General features: G+C 41.2%; 1 protein-coding gene and 1 long non-coding RNA gene across 9 annotated transcripts in view; one reads left to right on the top strand and one right to left on the bottom strand.

Annotated features, from left to right (window-relative positions):
• Positions 1–18,622, bottom strand: part of LOC138926246 (uncharacterized) — a 73,505-nt gene extending 54,883 nt beyond the window's left edge. For all 8 annotated transcript variants that reach the window (XR_011442686.1, XR_011442690.1, XR_011442692.1 and 5 more), the window contains exon 1: positions 18,482–18,622. This is a non-coding gene — a long non-coding RNA (uncharacterized lncRNA). The remainder of the gene's footprint in view (positions 1–18,481) is intronic.
• The window catches only part of LOC108132724 (uncharacterized), a 63,095-nt gene that overhangs the window by 32,026 nt on the left and 4,516 nt on the right, over positions 1–26,553 (top strand). Inside the window, exons 6-13 of the mRNA XM_017252245.3 lie at positions 916–1,020; positions 1,888–1,979; positions 2,991–3,227; positions 4,026–4,184; positions 9,799–9,977; positions 18,507–18,694; positions 22,403–23,050; positions 23,983–24,914. Coding sequence (XP_017107734.2) covers positions 916–1,020; positions 1,888–1,979; positions 2,991–3,227; positions 4,026–4,184; positions 9,799–9,977; positions 18,507–18,694; positions 22,403–23,050; positions 23,983–24,914 — 2,540 coding nt within the window. The remainder of the gene's footprint in view (positions 1–915; positions 1,021–1,887; positions 1,980–2,990; positions 3,228–4,025; positions 4,185–9,798; positions 9,978–18,506; positions 18,695–22,402; positions 23,051–23,982; positions 24,915–26,553) is intronic.

The raw sequence follows: 26,553 nt of genomic DNA, 5'->3' as shown, positions 1-26,553 counted from the left end.
TAAGTATTGGCAAGCTTCACATGCATTTTCCCCATTCAAACAAAATTTAAATCAAAATTCAAATTATCATAGATTGACAAAACAATTGAAAACTCAAAGAAGCTTTCAGGTAGAGTATGGTATTTTGGAAACCATTTCCCTTCTACCAATGACAATTCATGACCGTTTTTGCAACTTTGACAGCGTCGATAATTTAAACACTACTGCTAGCTCCGGGCGCCCCTTTTTTGGTCAAAATGTAAATACATTTATGGAACAGCACTTGCAGTCGGAGGGCAGTGGCCATTTGTTGTTTCAGCTGCAAACGTGTCCACCTTCGACGATTGCCAACAGTTTTTCGCTTGCATAAAATGCTGGCCCAAATGTATAAAAGTGTTTACTTTTTTCTGTTTTGGCCGCCCGGCTCCGCGGCTGCCAAGTGCACTCAAATGTCGAAAATGTCGCGTTGGAGAAGAACGGAAAGGAAAACAATCAAATATTGAGTGCAGTAGGTGGCCGAGCAAATAAGAAATAAAAGGGGGCAACAGGATACTGAACAACTCGGACTCATAATCCATTAGCCCAACGCCAGATGGCCAACCGATACGTGCGTTTATTAATTTTGTATGCGTTTTTCACTTACCCTCTGATGGCAATAAAATCAATACGAGAGCGCCCGGCTATAACTTAACCCAATTTTTTAATATGCCAGTGCAGTGCACACAGTGCCAGTGCCAATATCTGGGCTTTAAATGTTGCGCAACAGCATTTGGCCGGACTTGGCGGGCGAAATTGCTTTTAGCCCTTCGGTGGATGGTGGATGTCGGGTGGCGGATGGTGGGTGGATGGGCTGGTGGGCGTGTCACCAGCAAGGGGAAACGCAGCGAAACAAACTTGATTTTTAATTAATTAAATTTTTATTTATTTACTTGGCAGCTCAGCGAATTGGGACGCCCATTCACCGGCGGCTCCTGGTGCGGCAAGGCCACTGGACCGCAATTATACTTTAGCGAAACATCCACGGTGACAGCGTCGGTGAAGGTGAGTACGCGTGCAAGTGAGAGCAAAGATTTGCCAAAGGGACGAAAATAGCCTTGGGAATTGGGCTCAGAAGCGAGCGGAAATTGTGTAACCTTCATTCAAATTATTTGGATTGCTTTAAGATTGATTTTGAGTATTTTATTACTCATTTATGTCATTTAATTTAATTAATATCGGCTCAAGTCCCATCAAAAAGCGAAAAAATGTCAGCTGCAGTGTCTGCTGTTCCATCAGCAATCCTGCAATATCTGCATCAGGTTCAATTACTTGGCCAGAGCGTAAAATCCTTCGAACATTCCGAACGTATAAAGTCCACCTTTTCGTTTTCATTTAAAATTGAATGAGTTTTTCCGCTCACGCAGCACACGGCGTATACGTAATGTTTACTTGAGGCAGTCAGCCGACGACGTTGTTCCATTGCCACTTTTTGATTAATTTTTAAATAAACGCCTTGCCATAAAAATGGCCAAATGGACATGGTAGCATAAAGGACACGTCCTGGAAAGCGGCAGGACGAGATTCTGGTTGCTGTAGCTGTTGCTGTCGTCGAGATGGCGCGCATAAATTATGAAAATTAATAAAAATTCATTCGAAATGTAAGAGAGAACTACTTCAGACACTTCACTCCAGCAAGAGTGTTGATGAGGAGACGACAGGGCAATGGAGAAAAAGCAAAGAAGCAATCGCAAATTGCATAATTAAAATGGCATTGCGTGTGGGAATGGTGATTTTTAACTCATTACCCATCCCTTCCAATTGTTTTCTGGCAGAGAGTGACGTGACTTTGTCACTGCATTTTCACATTGATTGCACTTTTCGGCAAATCAGCATTTCCAATTGCATTCAATATCTAACAATTCGTTGCAGGTATTTCATCCGCCACGCAATATCCGAGATGAGAAGCCCTTTGAGTTCAGCATACGATATAAATTTATAAGCCAGTCGGATGCAGTTGTGAGGTAAGTAGAACTGAATTTCACCGACAAACTGACAAATATCCCAGCAGCCCGAGAACTATTCAATTGCCAATGGTTCGATGCATTTCTTTTCCCTGCTCCGATTTTCCCTAATGTCATCTGTATCCGTCAGCTTCGGCTGCTCTGTACCATGGATGTTTCTATTTCGAAGTTTCCTGCTTAGAAACTAAAATCTTTCTACCTGAAAGAACAATGCCACTTGGTTGCCCTGGGAGTGGCTTTTCCTGGAATTTAAGGGGCGAGTAAACGGAGGCATCCTGCATAAAACATGAGTTCCGTGTACTAACTGTCTAGGAGTTCAATAGAATTCTATCCTCACCTTAGAATTTGTAGTGCAATCTATTAGTGCCTTGTGCCTAGGCATGTGTCAAATTTGTCTATTCATCCCAATGCCTTTTTGCCAGCCTTTCAATGGGCCGCGCTTTTTGCAGAAGGGCCAAATTAGAGAGAGCGAGGAAAATATAAATTGAAATGTATTTTTACGCCTGAATAAATTACACACAATTTACCAGAGAATGAGGGATTTTCAACCAAACTGGCACTCATTTTGCCTAATACACTTTAATCATTTCAATGGGTATAAATGGCTTTAGAGTTCTTGGGAGCTTTCAAACATTTTTTGGCAAAGGATATGCCAAGCCCCATTTTTGCCAGTGCCCTTAACGTTGTCCGACGTCCATGAATCGTGTGCACACCATTAGCAAACTAAACAATGATCGGAGCCCCAGGTACACCTCTCCGAAAACAGGTATATGAATATATGGACTCAGTCTAGGTGTGGGTGTGCGTGGGAAAAAGCAGGAGCACATTTTATGCAAATTTCAGGTCTTTTGGTTGTTGCTACTATTGCTGCAAGCCTTAAATACCATTCAAAATGTACTCGCACGAACCGTAACGCAAATGCGAATGGAAATGACAAAACTCACACAACACTTACTGGAATTTTTGGCTAGAGAACCTGGTCAGTAACACCTCTTGGGCCCTCTTTTTCAGATACGGACTGCCCGATAAGCCGCTCGAACTTGGCCGGGTGACACCTGGCACCTATTGTACCAGGCAATTCGATGAATGCTATCGTAACAAGTGTCGCCTGCAAAGTCCAAATTATCCCGGTATGTATCCAAGGAATGTAACTTGCTATTGGACGATCCGGCAGAAAGAAGTGCCGACCAGCAAACACGCCATGATTGCCGTCAGCCAGGAGAACCAGCATAAGGCTTTGGTGAAGCGGTAAGTACGGAATCGACTACACTAAAAATAAAGACTAGGTATTCCATTAAAGACACTATACTTCCTATTGAGAAAAATTGAGAATGACTTTGTAAAAAGTTGCATAGGCATAGTCCTAAATCTTTTGAATTTTCTCACTGTGCATCTAAAAATTCTATGCAACCTGCTGTGGAGAGCATTAAATAAGCATTACCATTCTGTCCCCCCAATCCAAACTCTATGAATTGAATGGAATACAAGCAAACCTACAAGTAACATATACCTATGTATGTATATGGGATGTGTTGCCAGGAAAGTGCATCTGCATTTGTATGACAAATTTCAATTTAGCAAATTGCTAAGCGAAGTTCCAGTTTGCAGTTTGCAGTTTGTTAACTGACGGCAAAATGAAACAGTTTCGTGTCCGAGAATGTTAAGCATTCGTCGCCGAAAAGTTGTGTGTATATTCCAATTAAATGCAGTAAACTCAACAACATGCACATCAAATGCAATTTGTATGCAAAACTGTATTACGGGCCGGCATGCGAAGTATGTAATTGGATTGATGGGATTAGGTGAAATGTATTTTTGATATTAGCTACCATTTATTTTCGATTTTCGAAAAGAACAACTATACCGGAGTGGAGTTATTAACTCGTACAAGCCGTAAAATCAATATCCGGCCATGTGTCAGCTGCTGATATCCTTGTATTTTCTACCAGAATTTCCTCTGAATGAAAATATTTTTATTAAATTTCAATTTGCTTGCTATTTTTGTGGATAACCTGTCTAACCCTATTATATGATTTTTGTTTACAGTTCGATAGCCAGCTTTAACAAAACCTCACGTTCCATTCGAGCCTGGTCCGACTGTACAGGGGAACGGGATCACCTGATATTCTACGACGGCAGCTCCACCAACGATCCCGTCTTGGCCAAATACTGCGGAGGCGACTGGCTGCCACGCGTTGTTTCACGGTGAGTCCAAAAGAAATTCCCACACAAAAGTGCTCACATTTCACAGAAAATCACGATTATATGCCCGTTGAAAGAGATGGGGAGATGGTGAAGACAGAGTCGGCAGTAGAGAGACGGAGGACATTTATTTAACGCCACTTCTCCCTTTTATGAAAAAGTTAAATATGAGCACAGCAAAGCTCATAATACATTTACAAGAAAGGATAGACAGACATTTTTAATGAGCATGTGTGCGTGGGTGTATGCCACTGTGTCAGGGTGTTAGTGTTGCCCACAGAGATGATACAAAGTGCTTTTTATTATAAAAATAAATTTAAAAAGTGTGGGATCTATGGCTACTGGGGAAATAACAGAAAAGTGGGTAGAAAAGTATGAAAATTTGAAGCAAAATAATAATTTTCATACGCATACGCCCCATGCGTGATATTAACATATTTTAAGTTGGATATCAATTATATTCATAAAGAAATACGACATTTAATTTAAGGAAGAAAACTATTTCCTTACTCCCCATTGATGTCCCCCAATGAAGTATAGTTCACCTCTTTCCTTAAATACCTAATAAATCTCGCAACATATCTCTACCCAAAGTGATTTCCCAATCACGGTGATGGGATATCCTTTTTTCCGCATCACTGGTGTGTGAGTGTAGTTGTGCTTGGGTGTAACTGGTAGTGTGAGACTGTGAGGCTATGTGGAGACCGCAGCCTAGTGCACTGCACTGCAGTTTTGGCCTGGGGCGCATGTGTTCCAATTCAGTTACACATAGATACAAAGACAGACTAGCTGTGCTGGGGGATCTGGGTGGGCCTCTGTGCGCCTTACAATTGTGCGCAATGCTTAAGCAAAACCGGAAATTGGGTTGCTCTGCAGACAGAAGCCAGCGGACGGGCATAGAGATCGAGCGACAGAAGGACAAAACGACAGGCGGAGCGAAAAGTGAAAAAGAGATACGAAATTCGAGATACAGATACATACAGTCGCAGGAAAAACATCCTGGCCCACATACATGAACAGAGAAATAAATAGATTTATGTTGCCGCTTGAAACTTTGACTGGGGAGCCTGGTCTATTGAAAACATTTTGATGCATGTTATTTATGCAATGGCAAAATTTTGCTCATTAGTTGCCAAGTTGCCAGCATTTAGATCATCAGCCATAAATTCTTAAAGACATCCCAGCCTTTCAAAAGCAATTTCAAGTTTCTAAGCTCCCAAATGCTTCCGCCCACCTGCTGTGGCCCAAAGTTTGGCTTTAGCAATTAAAATGCAACTGCTAATCGGTGTAGTTTTAGTTTCTGCATCTAGTTTCCTCATTAGTGTACTAATTTTTGTGTTTTGCAGAACTTTTCTGTTTTCCAACTTGTCGTTTCATGTTTCAATTCTGAATACTTGTTATGGTTTCGGAAGCAAATACTACTGTTGGAAAAATAAACCTCTCTCATGATGAAACTTTATTCACATTAATTAAATATTATAAGTATTGTTATTTTATTACTGCATAATTCATTTTACCCTAAACAAGGAATACCTTCATACATATATCACTTGAAATACGGAACCACCGGCTCATTTGCTTTGGATTGTCATAAATTCTTGCGGTTCGACTCTCTAGGCACTTAAAAACACTTCCAGGACATGCCCAAAAATGCTCGAATGCAGCCCTCAGCCACACCCACGCCTTTATATGGCATTCAAGTGGCCCGGCCAGACCCCCTTCCTACTCTTTATCTTCCCCGCCTCTGGCCATTTATCTAGTACTTGAGAAATTGTTTTTGTTGTCTTTCGGTCTTCGGTCAGGGCCAAAAGTTTGCTCTTTTTCAGTGTCTCCTCTGCCCACTTGGTGACCTCTTGAGACATGCACATAAACTCGGATTTTGGAAAGGGTTTGTGCAGCTGCAAAAAATATATAAGTTTGCCTAATAAGAGGAGGTACTGAATATTACAAGTCTTCAAGCTAAAAAAGTCTCTCACAAAATATTATTTAATAATAATGATTGTCCCGGCTTGTGGCCCTTAATCTCTTAATGAGTTGCACTCTCGCATTTATTGACATCCTTTTCGTATCCTTGGCAAAGTCCTATAAGCCTGCACAGGTGCCATCGAGGAGGGAGAGGCTGGATGGGTGGGTGCATCAAATATGCATAGAGCGTAATATGCACATGAAGGAGAAAAGCGGACGAAGCACAAGACGCTCCAAGAGCTTGATGGAAAAGTGGGTGCCCAAGAAAAACGGCATTAAGAAGCCAGGAACGTAGCTCAAGCAACGCTTTTCCTTCGTTCCACATCTCATTTTCCGAGGCGCCACCCCGCCTCCTTGGAAATCCACAACCATGCCAACGTCATACGCGACATGAGCATACGAATTATAAATGCACACATACATTTCCATTTCAAATAAACTTTTTATAAAAACAAAAAATATAATCCACAATAAAATAACAATCTCTTTTTTATTAAAAACATGTTTTGACAAATGCTATATTTTGTATTTTAGACTAAAATAATTAAATAATAAAATTTTTTAAGGGATGTTTTTCCCAGTGCACATACATATTCAAAGTCGTTTCTTTTCCGTCTGCAAGCTCGTGCTTTACTTCTCACCTCAGACACGGTTCTCTGACTTTGTACGAAAATCGCATATGCATACAAGGACGAAAGAAAATTATAGAGGGGCCGGGGCGAAAGGACATGGGGTGGGAGGAAATGCTACATGAAAATTATTAATTTCCCAGTGCAACTTAAAATTGCAACAAGCCAAAGGTGCCCTGAGTCGTGGGTATTTTATTCGTTTCCTCTCTTTTTTATGGTTTTTTTTTTTTGGAGCTGTGGAAAGCCAAAACTTGGAAAAGTTGCTGCAGCAGCTGTTGCTTTTCCTCTAAGTAAATGTTAATTTTTGTTAGCCAAGAAAAGAAAAACTCAAAGCGATAACTTTTTAAATTGCATATTAATTTTTTATGGCGTAAATTTTCTCCCCCTCTGCGTTTACTTTTTTGCCTTTCATCTCGAGCATTTTTTTTGTGGTTGCACTTTGCGGATTAGGTTTTCATAAAATCGAGAAGAGATGTCGAAGGGGATGTTTGCTAATTTTCGGATAAGAGATTTTGTTTGCCTAACTTTAAGTCTAATGAGCCAGCGTTTTAGATAAAATATATATTGTTTTTATTTATTAAACCTTGAAAGGTTTCAAGACCCTAGACTTTGTTCTTGAAGCCATTTACCCTAACTGATCTAAGTCTGTCGCCATTTAGGAAATCTCTGTAACAGAAACTACATTTGCAGCTGGTTCAATCAACTGTTTAATGAGCTCGCTGAGCTTTTTGGGCTGGAATCGAAAACGTTAGCGCGGTAGCCGGAATTTCGCATAATTCACTTAGGCTTGGGTCCTTTAATCACTTGAAATTCTCGTGTGCTGTGTTAAGTGTGTCGCCCCCATATCCCCCAAATGCCAGGACCCCCGAAACCCCCAGGGGCCAACCGCAATTCCGTAGAGCCAGGTCCTCGCTGCCATTTGCGGTCAGGACACTCTGACGCTTTCGAGAAGTTTACGTGTATTGATAACCGACAAAGGGACAACGTTTTAGGGGAATCCGGGAGGAGGAGTGGAGTGGTTGGAATGTGCCATAGCCATGGATTCGTGTTGATTTTACGACACCCACAAGTGTGCCGCAGGCCATAAAGTAACCAAATGCCACGCGTACGCACATGTATATACACAGGCTAACAGGAGGAGATCACTTGGAAAAACAATTACCATCAAAAGGTCTTCTATTTAAGTTTACATTTAAAATTGACAAAGTCTGTAAATTTTGTGTATCATTATTTCATCAGTTTAAAACTTTTTACCTTTAAGATTTTATAAAAATTAATGGTCAACTTATTTATAAAAACCTCATAAAAATACTTAAGCTTTTACAAGAGCTTAAATGTCCACCAATATAATAAGGTAAATAATTTGTTAACTGCATGCCCAAAGGACATTCCCAAGAAACCAACAGCCCTCCAGGGCAAAGCGTGAGTTCCACCCACCGGTTGTGTCGCTTTATTAAAAATTAATTTACTTTTCATTTGCAGTTTATTGCAATGACAAAACCATTGCAGCTGCTCCACAACTCCTGGCGGATACTGGGTCCTGTCCCGTCCTAATCCAATGCCCCATCCCGTGGACACGTTTCGCTTAAATAATAAGGAGCTTTGCCTCTCACACTTGGCCACACTTACATGTATTAAAAAGCCATTTCGTTGGCCATGTTTGATGGCTTTTGACATCGTCTGCGTGAGCGCTTGCCTTTGCGTTTGCGTTTCTTTTTAAGTGTTCAAAGTCCTGGCTTAGGTGGGTGTCTCGCAGGGAGTGCGGGTGTGGCTCCAGAGCTTCCAGTTGCTGTTTTATTTTATACCCCAGCCATATTACGCATACGCCGTGTGTGCGCACCTCTTGCTTGAGCAATAAAAATTCAATTTGATGTTTAAATTGAAAACTTTGAACATAATTTATATGGTCATGAATGCGGCATGCTAACGAGATGGAAAATATGAAGGATAGCAGGGATCGATGCTTTTTTTAAAGCATCTGAAGCAATAGTTCTTGTAAAATACTTTAAGTTTTCTAAATTTTCTGGATATCTGTTAAGAGTTAAGAGTTTTATGAACACTTGATGTCATTGCCATGACTGGAAACTCCACCATTTCCATTTACCATAAAATCTGGCGTCGCGCCGTCTACAAATACAGAGAAATACCGGAAAGGGGTGTGGATCTGGTGGCAGCAGCTTTGGTGCAACACCCACGAGCAACTGACATTTCATAATTTTTTTGGCCAGAAAAAATCAAAAGACAAACGGCCAAATTTTTGGCCCAACTCGACTCAGTTACTTTGTTATGCCAAAAAATTTGCCTAAAACTTTTTCCACTTTCCACCCCCCACCCATCCAGGGAGCAGCTAGACAATGGCGAAAAAAGTTAATTTGGCAGCAAAAATGCAAACAACCAGACGGAGCGGACACTTTAAATAGCCCAAAACAAAGCAGAGTACCACTGCGTCATACTTTAGGGCGTGGTCCGTCGAAATATTTTTTTGGCAAAACGCCCACTGCGTACTTGTTGTTTTTGCCATTTCGTGGGGTTTGCTGCGTTGTTAGGTTGTTGGGTTGCTGTTTGGTTGCTGGGTTGTTGGGTTGTCGGTTTGTTGCCTCTTTCGTGGGCAAAAAGTTTACGACTTTTCTTGTTTGCCGAATTGTGCAAATTAAATTTATGTGAGCCGAAGTTTTTTCACGCCTCTAATTGGAGTGCCAGTGGCCTGGTTATGGACAAACATCATCAGCAGCGCCAACAACCAAAAGATACAGCCAGCTGCCTATGGGGCGTATGAGCGATATTGGCCAAAAGTTTTCAGATTTCTTCCCAAAAAGTTTCAAGTGGGTGTATGGGGAGGAGTCAAGCCACTTATTGAAAAGTTTCTTAGAATTTAATAGAAACAAATTTTGCCATATTGAGTTAAAGCTGTAGTTATAAAGAGCTTTTATTCTTATCAGAAATAAACAGGATATTATACTAATACACTACAGATTTCATAATATAAAAGTAATTGATTTTTTAATCATTGTTTTTACTTTCAGTGGCCCAGAAATGCTGGTGGCCTTTCATTCCAGTCCCTTTTCGGCGCCTCTGCAGCAGGGAATCCCGAATCGAGGCTTTGAACTGGACGTGGATATACTCTTCACCGACTCCGACTCATTTGACTTTGCCCAGGGCACCAAGAACCTGTGCGAGTTCCACATCAATGCATCGAATCCGGGTAAGCAAACAGCGACGAGTCCCCCACAGAGTATCAATAACCATAATTATTGGCAATTAATGCGAGTCCCAGGTGCCGCAGAGGTAAACTTTCCAGAGCTGGACACTACCAACTAGGTCAGCAATTTGCGTTTCCACTTTTTCCTTCGACTTTCGGAGTGGCTCCTGTTTCTGTTTTTATCGGTTTCTCCATTAAATTGCACTTTATTCTTTGCACTTCACTTCAAATTATTATTTATATTGCCTTCCGATGAGTGTCGGGCCTGAGTGAAGAGCACTCACTCCATTTCCTGTTTAATTGCCAGTCAGTCAGATGTCGTAAGCCAATTTCGACCGTGTAATCGGAGTAGTTGCCGAGGTACTGTGCTGTGTAATTTAATGGGCGTGGCCGCCACTATATAGCCCCTATTAGCCTTTGGCTCTAATCTAAGCAGCCCAAATGAGATTTTAATTAAATTCAAGGCCAGACGAAGCCCCCATGGAAATCCAAGACTAGCGCTGGCCCAATGCCTTTTTTTTTTGGCCGCCCAGGAGGAAAGTATGAGTAATTGCTTGGGCGGCAGATTATTTCAACGGAGATTGGAGGCCAGGAAAGTGGGTTTCCATGGGGAATATTTTTCCATGGGAGGTACTAAAAAAAGAACAGCCATGTTTACTTGATTTTATAGTTGAAAAACTCTACTACAGAAAATATTATTGAAAATAAAATAAATTTCTTTCAGTTTCTTCTTTAGAAAACTTTTAAATTCAGTCCTCGATTAGATGAAATTATTTTCTCGAATAACTTCCAACTCCTCACTTTCCATTAATTAGTTTTTCCTTTCCCCTTGAAACTGTACTCTTTTCTAAGATGATTTTTCCGTGGAACCTCCTGACTTCTCCCTCGTTCAAAGCCTTCTCCTAAGCTCTCCTTGTGGCTTAACTTTCAGTGGCTGGAAGGAATCTCGGGCTCCCTGGTCAGCAGTCAGCTGCATTTAATTGAAAAATTATTAAATGAAATTTCAGACTGCCCTTCTGGGCCGCTTTGGTAGCTCCAACTCACCCATCTCCATCTCCAGCCCCATCTCCGTTCTTGGCTCAATCAATTTAGTGCAGCAGCCGCAGCGGTGGCCAAAAGTAGGCAACGCCATGGCAGCCGCTAATGTTCATTAATTTGCACTTAATAACTTTTGAGTAGATTTTATTTTGCCGGCCGGGCAAGTCCAAAACGTTGGCCATTCATTATATTTCCCACACACTTTGTTGGATAAAAAAAAAATAATAAAAAAAAACGAGCAAAAAATATGAAGAAAATTGAGAGGAATTCTCATTCGAAATTAGTTTTTTGGTTGAGCAAGCAATTTTTGCCTCGTTCTTGGAAATCAACTCATTCCTAGCTTTTTTGGCCATTTTCTTCCCTTATGGTTTACATAACAGTTTTTCTATGCCTTACTGATGTTGCTTTGCTTTTATTTATTTTTTTTTGCGCTCATTAACTTGCCAGCTTATATACATATATACACCCAAATATATACACCATATATAAATGGTTTGTTGTTGTTTCGGTTGGTGCTTAATTTTTGACCGTTTAACTTTTGTGAAATGCCTTTCGCCTGGCTTTCTCACTTCGGATTTGGCTTAATGCGTTGGCTGGGAAATCGAGCAGATGTGTCTGCCATCATTAGGCCAAATTAAGTGGGAGGATGGCATTTTCAACGACCACCCCGTTAGCTATATTCATCATAGTTATAATCCGTTTGTGCTCCAAACTTTAGGATTTTAATTAATGGAAGTAAGAACTTTGACTTGTTGTCAGATAAAAGTTATAAAAAAAATATATTTAAGGCCTTATAAAATAGCATAAAATTTAATAAAAATAAGCTTTTAGATGAGCCTTAAAAACTTCAATAAAATCAACCCCTTCCACAAAGAAAATTAATTAAAAATATAAGCTTTTAGTGAAAATGGTGACCAAAATAGAAAATATCTGCAAATGCCTTCTGTTTGGGTAACATTTTGCGGCGTGTTCAATTAGTAGAAACCGGCAGTCGTTGGAAACATTTATTTATAATGGCCAAGGAGCATACAAGGAGGCGAAATTTGTTGGCGTGGGGTGGGAAAAGCGGAAGGAGGCGGCCAACAATTCGTGCAAACAAAGCGGTATAATTGTTTTGTTATCGACACACCCATACAGAGCCGAATACCCACACAATCGCAATCACACCCCATTGAACCGCCCACAATGCTAACATTTTTGCGGAAGAGGCAGGAACATGGCGCGCTACAAATAAATTATTATGGGGGGTGCAACATGATTTTAATTAAAGTTTAAACGAAAACCAAATATTTATCGTTTCATTTTGCTTTCATTTGTTGGCTGTGTGCGGTTTTATTTGCCTCGCCGTCCTAACCTCTCTCGATTTTTTTTCGCAATACAAACAACAACATCATTAAGCATGTGAACCAGCACAGCACAAAATGCAAAAATTCAATATGCATTTGTATTTTGAATATTTGAAAATTTTAGCATAAGAACCACGGGGAAACAAGGACAATTTATTATGAGCAACAAAGGTCAATTCAGTTTTATTTATAATCATCAGGATATGGGTGTTATTTGCTTGTGTATGTGTGTCAGTTTGATTTTCTATAGAATTTCCGTAGAATATTCAATGCAAATAATGCGCTCGGCCAACGTGGCGTATGATTAATAAACTACAGACGCAGATGCCATTGGCTTTTGTTGCTTCTGTGGCAGGATGGGTATATGTAGTGAAGTTCTACATTGGTTTCACTCATTTCGTTGATTACGTAACAAAATCTGTTGCATATTTAATTCGGTTTGATTTGGCCATAACTTTTTCAATTACGTTTAATTAAATGTGTAACTTTTCACCCAACCAGAGCCCCCGAACGAGCAAACGAACGATGAAGAAAACCCTCTGGGTTTTGTGGTGTGTCGATTTTAATTAAATTTTGTTTGCTTGTATTTTCCGCTGACAGCTCTTGTAAAGTTCCCTTAAAGCATACTAATTTCAATTGCGTTACCAACCCACCAACTCTATGGATAGCTCTATGCCATTTTGATGGGCCGAAAATGATTGTCATAGTTGCCGAGGCTAGCATCCAATTATATCCCGAAAAGGATTTTTCCGTCAGTCAAGCGTTATCTGACCCAATCAATATCCGACTCCGAACCCCACTATTCAGTCTAGCTTCCCTAATTAGTGCTAATCAACTTCAGCCAAACATTCCGCATGCAATAGCCGTTCACACAAGCCGGCAAAAAAAGCTTCCACATGCCCGTCGCCATGGAAACTTATATTCTCACATCCAGTGACGCCAATCAGGACCAGGACCAGGACAGGGGCAATAAATTACCGAATATGAAATCGCTGTAAGATTTGCCTCGAATCATTTATGCCAACTAAGCAGGCACAGTCGGAATACACAAACACCGATGATGGGGAAAGGGAAATTGATGTTCGGACAGGTCTTGGAGATCACAGATGTTGGAAATTTATTGCTTTACAAACTGGGAAGCAGTTCTGCTTTATGACCTCGAGTTGGACCCGTTACTGGGTGGATAAAATACCAGATAAAAGCTTTAACTTTATATTTTAACTAATATCTCAAGCCTCCAAATTAAATTGTATTTTTCATGACCCAAATTCATCATCTACAGTTTGCTTTCCACGATTGTTGTTTTGGCATTTTTCGTTTCATTGATTTACGGATTACTCCTTATGGCATAGTTGAGGGAAAACCACCCAGCTTCCACCCAGCTCTACTTCCTGCTCCTTTCCCAAATAACTCGTACAATGCCGCTTCGCTCTCAGCTGTTATTACACCTAAAGTTTTGTAAAGTTTTTGGGCAAACTTTAAACAAAACCTTTCAATTTTGTTGCCTTCTTTTTCATTTTTCTTGCCAAACATTTGTGAAAATTTTCCTTTTTAATTTCCCAAAGTCAACAGACGAAAACAAAGAAAGAGAAAGCCAACAATGAAGCGTGGAGCGGCGGCCGAAGACAAAGGAAAGTTATGTTTTAAGTGATTTTTGTTAAAGAAAGTTAAATGAAAAGGCATAATATTAGTTATAAAATATGTAAAAATATAAATTATTATAATAGATTTTGTAATACATTTTCGCACAAAGTAACTCCCATGTCAGTTCGATTTCAACGACTTTTGACTTCTGGCTTACAAGGATGTGAGGCGCCAAGGATATGGAAATTGAACTGGGAAGCTGGCGAATATTTGCTGTTTAGTTTGCTTATTGAGTTGCAATTTTGTTTGCAATCAGCGGATGGTACGATGGGAGCAATGGAAAACAACAGCACAAATGGCGGGAGACGAGGCAAATAGCAAATTAGCATATTTGCACATAACGGCAACATTTTATTTGCATTCAAATGTGTGTTTCTACGGATGTATTTGTGCCATCTGTGAGTGTGTGTGGGTCTGCGTGGGTGTATGCGCTTTTATGTAATATTTGAATATCAATATTTGAACGAGAATTTGTCAATGAAAATCGTTGTTGCTCTTGCCTGACTTTCTAAAATATTAACTGTACGAGATATTTTTCATTTTTATTATTTGCGGGATTTGATTTTAAGTCAAATATTGAAAATACGGAAACTTGTTTATTTTAAAATTTATTCCGTTTAACAGGGATGCGTTGTTGGTTTATTTTAAAGTGCTTTGAATGAAATATATGTGGCAACAGTTGGCCATACATATTTTCATCGTTCAATATTATCGAGCCAGCTCCACTTCTCCACACAATTAATTGGCTGAAAGCTTTGGCAACTTAATTTTCCATGGAAATTAATTATTAGAGCAAACACACAAAATACGGAATTTTGCATTTGGGGACACACGGGGCATGCCTCTGAATATATTTATTAAGCTACTTTCGGTGGCCCCGAGCTGCAAATTTTGTAATTTTTGGTTTTGGGGCTCTCTGCGCCAAAACATAATTAACTTCCTCGATGCGATACATACACTTACATATGGTCGAAAAATGTGGCTAAAATAGGGTCGAGGGATGGTACAAAAAATTAATGTGTTTGTTTGTTATTCTTGTATTATTTATTAGGTTTAATTTGCTTGGCTTTGCTGGTCCAATCATATTTTGCTTTCTGGCTTTGCATTTGTGATTTCTGATTTTAACACCTTAAATTAGATTATTTATAAGTTAAATGAATTAATGCAAGACAAATATTATTGGGAAATTCTAATAGTTATCATATATGTATGTATCGTTAAATAAAAACAATTAAATAGTAAAAATAATATCAGGGACATTTTTTTTAAATTAAAATAATTACAAAAGAAATACCAATGTGCAGCCAAAAAATGAATGAAAATCATCCCAAAAGCCCCTAGCGTATTTATCCATTTAATGTTGAATGACCATTAGGCTTATGGCGATTTACCGGGAACTCAACAAAAACCGAACCGAATCAGCATCCATCAAATATGTGTGACAATCCATTAAGTGATATACACATATATACATATATTCACTCTCGAGCCCTCTTGCATTTTAAATGGCAACAGCTGAACAGCTGGAAAGCGGACCTGGCTCTGGCTAATTGTTTGAATGTGTTAAATGTAATGCAGCATAAAACAAAAATAAACAGGCCCAGACCGGTGGCTCCCTCGCGCCCCAAATTGATGTGCATAATAGCCGGAGGGTATAGTGGTCTATTTAATTTACATGGGATGGGGAGGGCTTTACCCGAAAATTGAAAAACAACAACAGCTTCATCAGCGGCAATCCAATAAACAATCAACATTCCGAGGGGATGAATGGAAATGGTAATAGAAATTCTACTCAATCAGCAGTAGTTAGCCAGGATTCTCCCTTTTTTCCTCCAATTCCAATTCCAATGCCGATTTCGAAACAGAATCCGTAACCGGATTCGAGTCCAACTATTCCCGCCTCTCGGGCAATCAATAAAAGTAACACCCCATAATTTAATGCCCCAAATGTGTTGCGACTACATTTTGTGGTTTTCGGCTTCGACTGCCACGCCCATACCACAAATAAAATGGGAGGAAAAAAATTCGCAAAAGCCAACATTCCATGGCCATCATTCGCCAAAACGCCAACGGCCCAAATGCACTCTAATAATAAATCGCAAAAATAACAATTTTATTGCCAGCCCTTGCGGTTTCAGCTACTATCGTACTACCTGGCCGAGAGTTTCCCATCCGAAAAATTATATGGAAAAGCACCTGACTGCCACTCGATAGTCACACTTTATGGCCGGCTGATAAGCATATTATTATTATTGCTACTATTACGCACCCACACAGAGCTTGGCTTTCGAATCGCAATGCCTTGAATTTATTCCAGCCCTGTAGGTATACGAGCCTCGTATGTGGGTGGGAGGAGGTATATATGGAGGTATACTCCCATTGTTGTATGGCCCCCGCAGTCAGCGCAAATGTGTCGAAGCTAAATTTATTACCACCGACTCGTGCCTGCTAAATCCAGCTGAGCACCAATCACAATTAGAGATGAGTTCGTGAATTACAGTGGAGCTACTAGAACAGGTTTAATGTAAGATTTCTTAGAAATATCCAAACTTTTATAATATGAACGTTTCATTAAAAAACTTCTTCTTTCTAAGATAAAAATGTATATTACCTTAATATATTCCATAAAAGCCCCAACACGTTTACATCCCTAGCCAAAAGTGCTCTCGGCCATCTGTTAACTAATTCACATGCCATGGCAGGAATGTCCAATGATTACATTTCATGTGCCATATGCATTGCCGTACTTTCATATACTCTCATATCCATACATATGTAGCCATCCATATGTAGCATTTGTACATAAGGTACATCTCCTCACTGCGGAGGGCTGGCGATTATTTTGAGCATTTTAGTTGCCATGTGAAATCACAATTCCCCAGCGAGTTGAAAAATGTTATTGAGATTTCTGTTGACAGTTTTGACTGCAAATTTAATGAATGTTCACTTTGGTTGATCCACAAAAGGGCCCACCGAATCGTACACTCTCTCATGCATTCGAAATGCGAGTTAAATTTGATTTGTATATTTCCAAATGGCACAAAATGGAATAAACAATGGATTTGAGGTTTCAGTAGCAATGTATTTATTATTCGTAGAATTTCTCACACGCGCCCTCGAATGTAGGCAACACTTTTTTAAACTCCCATTCAGCTTCCTCGAAGGAGCAAGAACAGAAGCCGAAGCTATGCTCATGTTTAAAGGCCACTTTACTTTTATATGCCACAACCAGCGAAATGTGACAATAAAAATCTCATAAAAACGTATTACTTAGCTGGCACACTTACACACACACACAGTATATCGCGATGGAAAGGACACAATACGCTAACATTACACGGAAAAAAATTTCATTGCTATATACACTCCCAGAAGAATACCATTTTATCCTTTGCTTTCAGTGGATTGAAGTGTTAGACGAAGAAGTAAGGTTAGAGCTCAAACCGACTTCATTCTTCAGCCGGGGGCTCCCCAAAAAAAAAGAAAATCAAGCTCGTTCGGGCGACAACTTTTGCCTGTGGCAGCTGCACCAACTTTTCCCAGCTGTCTGCCACTCGATGCGGCACGGCTCACATCAAAAGTCAGACGCTTCCCCGCCACTCCGGCGAGTAGGCAAGTTGGAAAAGCTGTCGCAGCGGCTAGAATCGACGCAGGTGTTATCATCGATACCGTTGACGATTGTTTCCTTTATATCGACTGGCACTTCACCACCCCCACCTGCGTCCTATAGCGTCCTCACCCCCTCGTTCCTTTTAGCCAGGATTCCTGCTGCCGCATTGCTGCAAAACGTGGCGACTTTTGCCAATTGAAACGCCGAGTAGATGTTGCCTTTGCTTTTTGCCTTTGCTTTCGATTCGCTTCGCTTCTCTGCTTTCGACTGTTTTTTGTGGCGTTGTTTTGCTTTTGTTGCCTTTTTTAATTTGTCACTTGAATCAAAAGTTGCCAAAGTTGTCCCGACTGAGTTGCAACAGCTCTGGAGGAACTCCGGGCTTCGGTTTGCTCTGCATTGTTAGCCCGGTTCGTTTCGCCGCATCTTTGTTGCCTTTTGGCAACTTTAATTAAAGCCAAGTGACGGAATTGCAATATTAGAAGCTTTAACATTGTGTATACGCCACGAGTGCGTTACAAAGTTGCCTTTAGCTGAATTCCAGGCATCTGAAGGGAAATGGAAATGCCAAGGGAGTTTGGAAACCTCGGCATTTCTGTAACTTGGATAGAGTCGGGAGCTATCTTTATCAGTTATTAAATTTTTTGATATTTTTGTAATAAAACTGCTAGTCCCTGAGCCAGCCACATTGTGTAAATTAACCTAAATCACTTGTAAGCCGCTTGTCACACAACGTTCTTAGGACATATTAAAAAACGTCGAGAAGCCGAGCGATTGCGTACAACATTGTACATATAAATATATATGTACATACATATATCTATATATAAACGTATATGAATATTATAATCCCAGACTACCGTCTCACTCACTCTCGTCCTTTTTTATCCTTTTCAGATGATGTACTCTTCTCGCGCCGCGGCCGCATGGGGCGCATTGTGAGTCCGCGTCACACGCTTCCGCCGAATACGACATGCACGTACCACTTTCACGGATATCCTGGTGACCTGATTTGGTTATCGTTCACCAGCTACAATCTGCAGATACTGCAGCAGGCGATACACGACAACAATACGCTAGGACGGGTGAGTCGGGCGGGGCTTCGGTGTTTGCATCATAAAGCGTTTTGCGGAACGGCTGTTCTCTGGGGAACACTCGGAAAAATTCAATTTTTTGATAAAAGAAATCTATAATTAATATTATTTGATGGATATAGATTTTATAGGGATTTCTTCAGTTATGATTTATTTTAAACTTTGATCGTAGCAGCTAAAATAACATTCTGTATGAATCACTTAAGGATTAAAGATCATAATCTTTTGATTTTTAAATATTTAATTATTTTTATCAGTGCTTAAGTTTGCAACGCCTGTTATAGTTAACCGTTTACATAAATGCATGAAATTTTCACCCGGGGGTGGGCAGGGTAGGTGGCTGGGGTAGCTGCTACAAGTTTGCCGTGGCACATTGTCTCTTAAATGCATTGCGTCTCGCCAGCGGCGTCTCCTCCGTAAGGCCATTGTCTTCGGTCTCCTTTCGGTCTCCCCTAGCTCCCTGCCATATCCTTTTATACATGTTTTGCTATTAGTGCCAGTCGGTCGACACTTTGTCTCTGCTGGCCAATTAAAAATGCAGCTATAGAAATACATCGTATGAAATGTATAATTAAGTGAAAGCTTACGCAACTCCTAACGAGACATTTTTGAGTCTGAAGTCTGCCCGCTGGCAAAAGCAACTGCGTCGGAATGCGACATTGCCAACAAAAACAAAGGTCCATTATGAGGTCCTCACATCTCTTTTTCCACCTGGGGTTTCTCCAGGGAACTGAGAAAAATTGGGCTTTAAAATTAAAATCTCATTATAACACATCTGTGTAGTGTTTCTCATTAAAGTCACTTAAATACCTCCACGTATTTTTAAATAAATACCCCTTTTTTCTCTCCGTGTTCTCATCATAGTGGCGTGTGCATTTTAAATGTTCGTTGTCGCCTGCCTAACGGCCCGTGAATTGTGTCAAGGTAGAATTTTGAGTTCACCTGGACGAACTACGATAGCGCGTAATGTCGGGTCAGTGGGTGCCTCAAAGGCTGAGAGGCTGGAGAGCCAGTCCCCGTGCCCAGGTGCCCAGATCCCCAGAGATACCTGAATGGTCATTTAGGCTAGGCCAGGCGTAAGTTCATTTGAACTGGATGGAAGCCCAGCGACAGGTGCTCGTGGTCTGATTTATGTGCGAGGGCTCTCCTTTATGCTTAAGCTCGAGTCATTGAGGAAATGAAAATTCCAAAGTAAATAGAAAATTAAATTGAAACCTTCCAAGGGTGGAAATATGATAGAAAATTAAAAGGAAAATACAATTTATATTTACTTTAAAATAGAACTTAAAAAATATTTAGTGATACACACTTTAATATCCTCCAACCTAGTACAGCCTAGCTCAGTCCTGGAATTGTAAAATAATTGCGTCTGTAAGATGAAACTCTTGTCGATTTTGCCGGCTCCTGATCCAGGTGTTTGTTACCTTGTGCCACTCTGACTCTGCCCCTGCACCTGTCCACTTGGTTTTTGATCACAGGACACAAATGGCAGGTGGAATGATACGGGGGTACGTGTCAGCGCTTTGTGCGGTCTCATAAATGTCGTCGCATTACAAGTATTTTCAACATTTCACTGCAGCCATACTCCAATCATTCCCATCCTGCCATTTTTTTTTTTTTTGTTTTTTATTTTTGTTTTGTGTTGGAGTTTTAACTTTGCTTCTTAATTTAAAAAGTTTGTTTTGGCCCGCTTTTTGTTTCGTTTTTTTTTTTTGTTTTTATTTTTTATACGTTTATTCTTTTTTAGAAAAGTCCCATTCACTTGTTTGTGAGCTTGTTGTTGAACCCCACACCGGTGGAAAAAAAATGGACGAGTATATATAATGTTTCGCCCACGTCCCCCCCAATGACTTCAGTTTGCCCCACCTGCCCCACTACGTTGTTGTTTTTGTCACTTATTTTTTTGTTGCTGTTTCTGTTAAAAAATTCATGAACTGTTTTTTGCCGTTTCCACTCTCGTTGTCCCGCCCACCGGAGTCGCCCGCTTTGTGTTTTATTTTTCACATATTTTTGTTCTGTCACTTTTTATTGTACTCCCGTTTGTTGTCGCTAAAAAGAGGGGCTGAGTGGGCGGTAAACTGTTCAGTGGGAGGTGGGTGGTGGACGGTAGGTGAAAAGCACAGAGAAAAATTGCTACCTCTTGAAATGCCAAAAAAAAAAATTACAACAGAATAAATCACAAAGATTGGTTAGGGTCCTGTTGTATTTATTTTCTATGGCTTTGTTTTAAAAGAAAACCCTGTAAGGTTTCTTTTTCAGTGTATGGATTGTAGGTGTTACTGCAAAGTTGTCTTGCTTTATTTTACTCGACACTCCCCCCACTCCACGATTTCCCATTTTTTCGGTTTTTTTTTGTTTATTTGTGTGCTTCTGGCAGCTTTTCATTTTTCGCAATTTAAAGTGTAGGTGAGGCAACTGCAATTGACACGGACAGAGAGAGGAACATCCTTGGGGCGGCGCGAAAAAGTGGGAGTGGCCCAAAAACGGAAAAGGCAATTGTGTGGGTGTTGTGTGCCGAGAGTTCAGTCTCAATTCATCTGGCATGGGGTTGCCAAATTAATTGGAACAGAAATTTTATAAGCGTTTTCATGAATCTGTCTACCAAAAATAAATTAAGATGTCATCGTGCTATTTTGGAATGCGTCTAGACAGAGAACGACCTTGGGAATGTGTGTGAAAAGATGTTGGCAACTTATCTGATTAGACGACAGGTGAGAAGTCTAAGCAGCAAACATTTCTCCTTCCCAGAGAGTCAAGGACCTTGAGTGTCCTTTACTCGTGCGGCTTAGTCTTTGGAATTTTCAGGTCTTGAATGAAATGAAATATTTATGCAATTCTCGAAAATTGGCTGAAAGAAGATAAGAACTATCTCCTGATTTAATAATTTTCTTTAAGATTTCTCTCTTTAATTCCATTTTAAAATGAAAGTAACCTCCGCAAAGTTCTGAGAAATCACCGAAATGAAATGAACAGGGCCAAGGGCCTTAAATGGCTGTCAGTTAGTTTCTGGGCCGACACTTTTCGAAGTCTGGCAGCCAGCTTGTCCGCGTCCGGAGTCTGTTACTTCAGTCAAGCCACAGCTGTTTGCAACTGTCTTTTCCATTATTAACACAGTCAACAATAATCAGGGCCTAGGAACTGGAATGGAACGGAATGCGAAGGGAAAACATAAACATTGTCAGCCAAGGAGGCGTCTAGGAAAAATATTTAATGCCTGCAAACAACAACAGCATCGCCGACAAGGAGACTCTGAAGAATGCAAAGACTGTGACAACATATAGTGGGTAGTGCTGGGTCAGGGGTGTCGTACGGGGTACAGTGACAGACGACAAATAACTCACACTTGCAACTGTTTGAATATGACATATGACAAAGAAGAGTGGTGAGGGGGAAACTAACAAAGGAAAACACAGACCCGTCAAAGGAAAAGCATGAAAAACGCGTGGAACTTAAAACAAGGCAGGGTCTTCCATGTACTGGAAATAAAACTTAAGGATTTTAGGACTTTAGGACAATAATTTACCTTCCTAAAGTATATTAATATTATTTTTGAAATATTTTAAGTATTTGTTATATACTATAATACTCTGTAAAAGATACCATAGATTTTTTCCGAGTGCTTAGAAAAAATAATGTCAACAAGAGAATTAAACAATAACATGTGTTCTTTATATCGTTATATCACATCTTTGTTTCTAGAGTGATCTGCCGCCTTGGATAACCCGCCTGCGGATGTGGGACAGCTATGGTACGTATGTGCCCATGAAATCGACAAGTTCAACCACCGGACAACCGCCCCCGCCTCCCCCCGTGGCCTCATCGGCCGACGGGGGCAAACCCACTCTTCTCAATCAGAGCAATTACGGGAGCTACTACTATAGTGCCAGTAATCCGAAGCTGAACCGAAATCTGAGAGTCAACATCGACAATGCCTGGAATCCAGTGGACACCTACATCTACGGGCCCACTCAGTCCAGTGTCTTTAACCAGGAGAACAAGTACAGTGGCTACCAGGGCGGAGGATCCGGGGGTGGAGGATCAGCCGGGGGAGCGGGTAAACAGGTGGGCGGCGTCAAGGACAGCCTTAATTTCATTTCGAGCGGAAAGTCCTCGAAGGAAGTATCCGCCGCCGCTGTGGTCAGCTCGGACCGGAACAGTGCCATCGCCCTGATGAGCTCCAAGGGCAAGAGACGCCTCATGCTGGAGATCTACGACTACGAGACGCCCAAGCTCTGCGATCACACGGCCATCGGGAGTGGCGTGAGCGGAAGCAGCGCCATTATGGGCGGAAACAAGCAGAGGCCCTGCAGTCCCCTGGAGAGTTACGTCAGCACCGGAAGGGATTTGGTGAGTTGACTTTATTTGATCCTTGATTTCGATTTGGCAGTCTCTGTAATTAAAGACTCCAGCTAGTTGCCCGCCCGAAAGTATGCAATTCTTGTAGCTCTGCCAACGAAAACAGTTGCCTACCTTTAGGCTTCGTTTGCTATCACAACGAAATAAAGGAAAATAAGGACTCAAGCAAAGGACTTTTCTAATTTGCCAGTGCCCGCTGTTTTTGTTTGTTCGCCGTGTGCCATGGCTTAAAAAAATATAAATGAAAATATAAGGAAATTCGGCTTTTCGACTTGACGAGTAACGAATGCCAAATGGCTGGGTGCCTGAGTGCTTGGCTCTGGGTGCCGAGTGCCCAATTTGCCACGCCCAAGGGCTCTCACAACAAACACAAAAATGCCAAAATACAACTGAACGTTGGCAGTTATCAAGGGGGTGGGCTGCTTTTTTTTTGCAGAGTGCAGAACGCTCCGTGTTTGCTTTAAACTTGACAAAATTAATCAAATTAAACACTCGACTGCATCGCCAGACGTGCACAAATAACGAAGGAGCATTCCTGGGGGCGTGTCCCACGGGCGGGCGCCAAATTCAAATTCGCCAAAGCACCACAGCGCACAAAGGCAAATACGAAGGGGCGACTGGAGTGGGTGGTGACTGGGTAGCGAGTGGGCCGGATTTGGGGGTGGTGGCATGCACGGACAAACAGACAACCGCAATAAGCTTGCTTAGCCTTTTTGACGTCGCTCGGCGTTAACAAATATGAACTGCAAATATTGTGATGCCAAATTGAAGCCTTTGCGCATTGTGCAACTGCTACACTGAAAGAAAAATTGACTAGAAATATCAGAAATCTTTCTCATAGAAGATGGTATCAATGTCAAATATGAGCATGAAAAGTTTCCCAGTGTAACCAAGCACTCAAATACTAAAATTTTTTATTCCAGAAACTGGAGTTCCACACGCATACGGGCACAGCCTTGTTCCCGGCCCAGTTTGCCCTGAATTACGAGTTTGTGGACACGGAACAGGGCGGAGAAACCTGGGCCGGACGACGCGGCGAGGATCCTGTGCCGCCACTATGTTCCCGGGTCTTCCGCAAGAGAAAGGGCAACATCCAGGTGCCAAGAAACGTATTCCTTTACGGACGTGGAGGAGCCAAGAATATCACCTGCCTGTACCGCTTTGAGGCTGGTCCTTCGGAACGGGTTAAGCTGGTCCTGCACAACGTGTCCTTCGGCGATGGTACAGCCTGCACCACTGACTCGGACTTGCATACGGGCAGACCTCGCTGCAATCAACTGGACCCCGAGGGTCGCATCACAGAGCTCAGATTATTCGATGTCCCCTTCAGGGACGTGAAAATCCAGCTGGGCTGCTTCTGTGACAATTCGAGTGCCCTGTACAGCAATGCACCGCTTACCTTCGTCTCCCATTCGCGGATTATGGAGCTTACGTTCACAGTCACGAGACTGAATATATCTGAGGATTTCGCAGATGTATTTTTCTCAGCTTCGTATGAGTTTAAGCGGCAGCCGGATTGCAGGAAGCAGCTGAAGCTGAAGGGCGCAGGTGGCGAGGATGATTTAAAATATCCTCTGAAGACCCAGGATGCCAGCTGCGAGGGTCTGGCCTGGTATATCGAAGCTCAGTCCGCCGAGAGATCGCTTTTCGTCCAGACTTGGGGTGCCTATCTGCCGGTGGATCCCACCTCCGAAGATGCCATGCGGTGTCACACCAAGAATCGATTGATGGTTTACTCGGGACGACCTTTGAGACCCATGAGGGTCGTATGCCCAGCCCAAAGTGGACCCAGGCCCACATCTCTGCACATTTTCTCGGAAGACTGGACCAATGGACAGCCCTTGTTCCTGAATAAGTAAGTCTAAATCCTTTAGAATTATATACTTTATCAAATATTTAAATATTTTAAACCCCATTCAACAATGTATTTAAGCCCAATTCCTTAGAATTGTGATGTCCTGAAATAAAGCCGTATTTTGTACAATTTCACGCTATGATTTCGCCCACACATCCTGCCTGACCAATTACCCACTCCCCTTGAAAATGAAAACGCCCAACATCTCCTCAAGCGAAATAAAAATGTGAAAAATAAGGAATTTCAAAAAGGAAACAGAAATGGACTTGAAAACATTCAAGCCTAATGGCATGCCGACTGAGATTCCTCTCCATTAAAAGTGCATATGAGCTAAGACTACTCGAACAACTGGGCACTACACAAAAAGCCTCTTAGTTTGAGTGTATTTGGGAATTTTTCGCTCAAAATTAATTGCATTTTAATAGTTGCTAATATTTCAGGAGGAAAAACTTTTGCATTTCTTGCACAACCACCAGTTATTCCAAACTCGACACTCGCCTCGCCTCGAAGCTCTATCAAAGAGTCCTGCTTAAAAATGCAATAACAGGAAATGGCTACGACGGCAACAAAATACAGGAAATTGAGCGCAAAGAAATATGCTATACAGTAGGAGCAGGGAGAAAAAAATGGAAACGTAAACGAGACGAAGTCCAGGCAAACAAACATGGCCGTCAGACAGGAGCACATGTAGACAATGGCGGTCAAGAAAATAGAGAACATTATTTCAACATTTTACAAATCAAAAGTCCATTGTATTAATCCTCAATCCATCCAAAACAATACATATATATTTTTTTTTAATTTAAAAACAATTTTAAAATACTTTTAAGCCATTTTATTTAAAACTATATCCCTATATCCCAACTTCCTACCATTCACTGTACAAATGGGACATGCAAAACGACCATGAGGCAAAGACAGGTGGAAAATGCAAAAGGGCAGAGCGGAAGGTGTGGCATGAATACTGGTAAAAGGATATTTTACCTTCTGGAACTTGGCCGTATGTGCTCCGGCAATTTATGTCCAAGGTGCGTGCCACCGAAATGAACCGTTGAACCTGGACTCGTTGGACTCGTTTCTTAGGGGAAAACTCTGGCCAGTTGACCAAGCTCTCTGCCCCGCCTGCTTTTAACGTGTTGCCATTAAATTTTATGGTCAACTTTATCCTTTTTTTCCTGTGCTTTCGCCCATGTTTGCATTTTGCTCAATTTTGTCGCCGCAGAACATAAAAAAAGAGAGTGGAAAAAGGATACCGAGTGGCACAAAAAAAGGAGAGAAGAAAATAATGCATTGTGGACGACATGTGAAAACATATTTTTATGGGACCCCGAAGGGTAATTGGACATTGCACTGGATATCCGTGCCGGCTAATGAGCCTTTTTAGATAATTAATTGTCAGCTTTTCAACTCGGCTGTGAATTAAAATATCCAAGCTCAAAAGCTTTATTATTTTACTAGTGAAAAATGGATAATGTTCCCGAATGTTTCCCGAATGTTCCACCATAATGCAATTAACTGGACCAATTTTTGGTCTTAGATGAGTGCTGGAAATTCGATTCTCGGGAGGATCTTTCTCGCAAACTTTGATGGCTAACTCGCTTAATGCGCGACTTAAGCCAACTCTGAATAAGATATTTTG

Source organism: Drosophila bipectinata, chromosome 3L, assembly GCF_030179905.1.
Source record: "Drosophila bipectinata strain 14024-0381.07 chromosome 3L, DbipHiC1v2, whole genome shotgun sequence".
Lineage (NCBI taxonomy): Eukaryota > Metazoa > Arthropoda > Insecta > Diptera > Drosophilidae > Drosophila > Drosophila bipectinata.
Note: the sequence above shows the minus strand (reverse complement) of the source record. Positions and strands in the feature narration are given on the sequence as shown.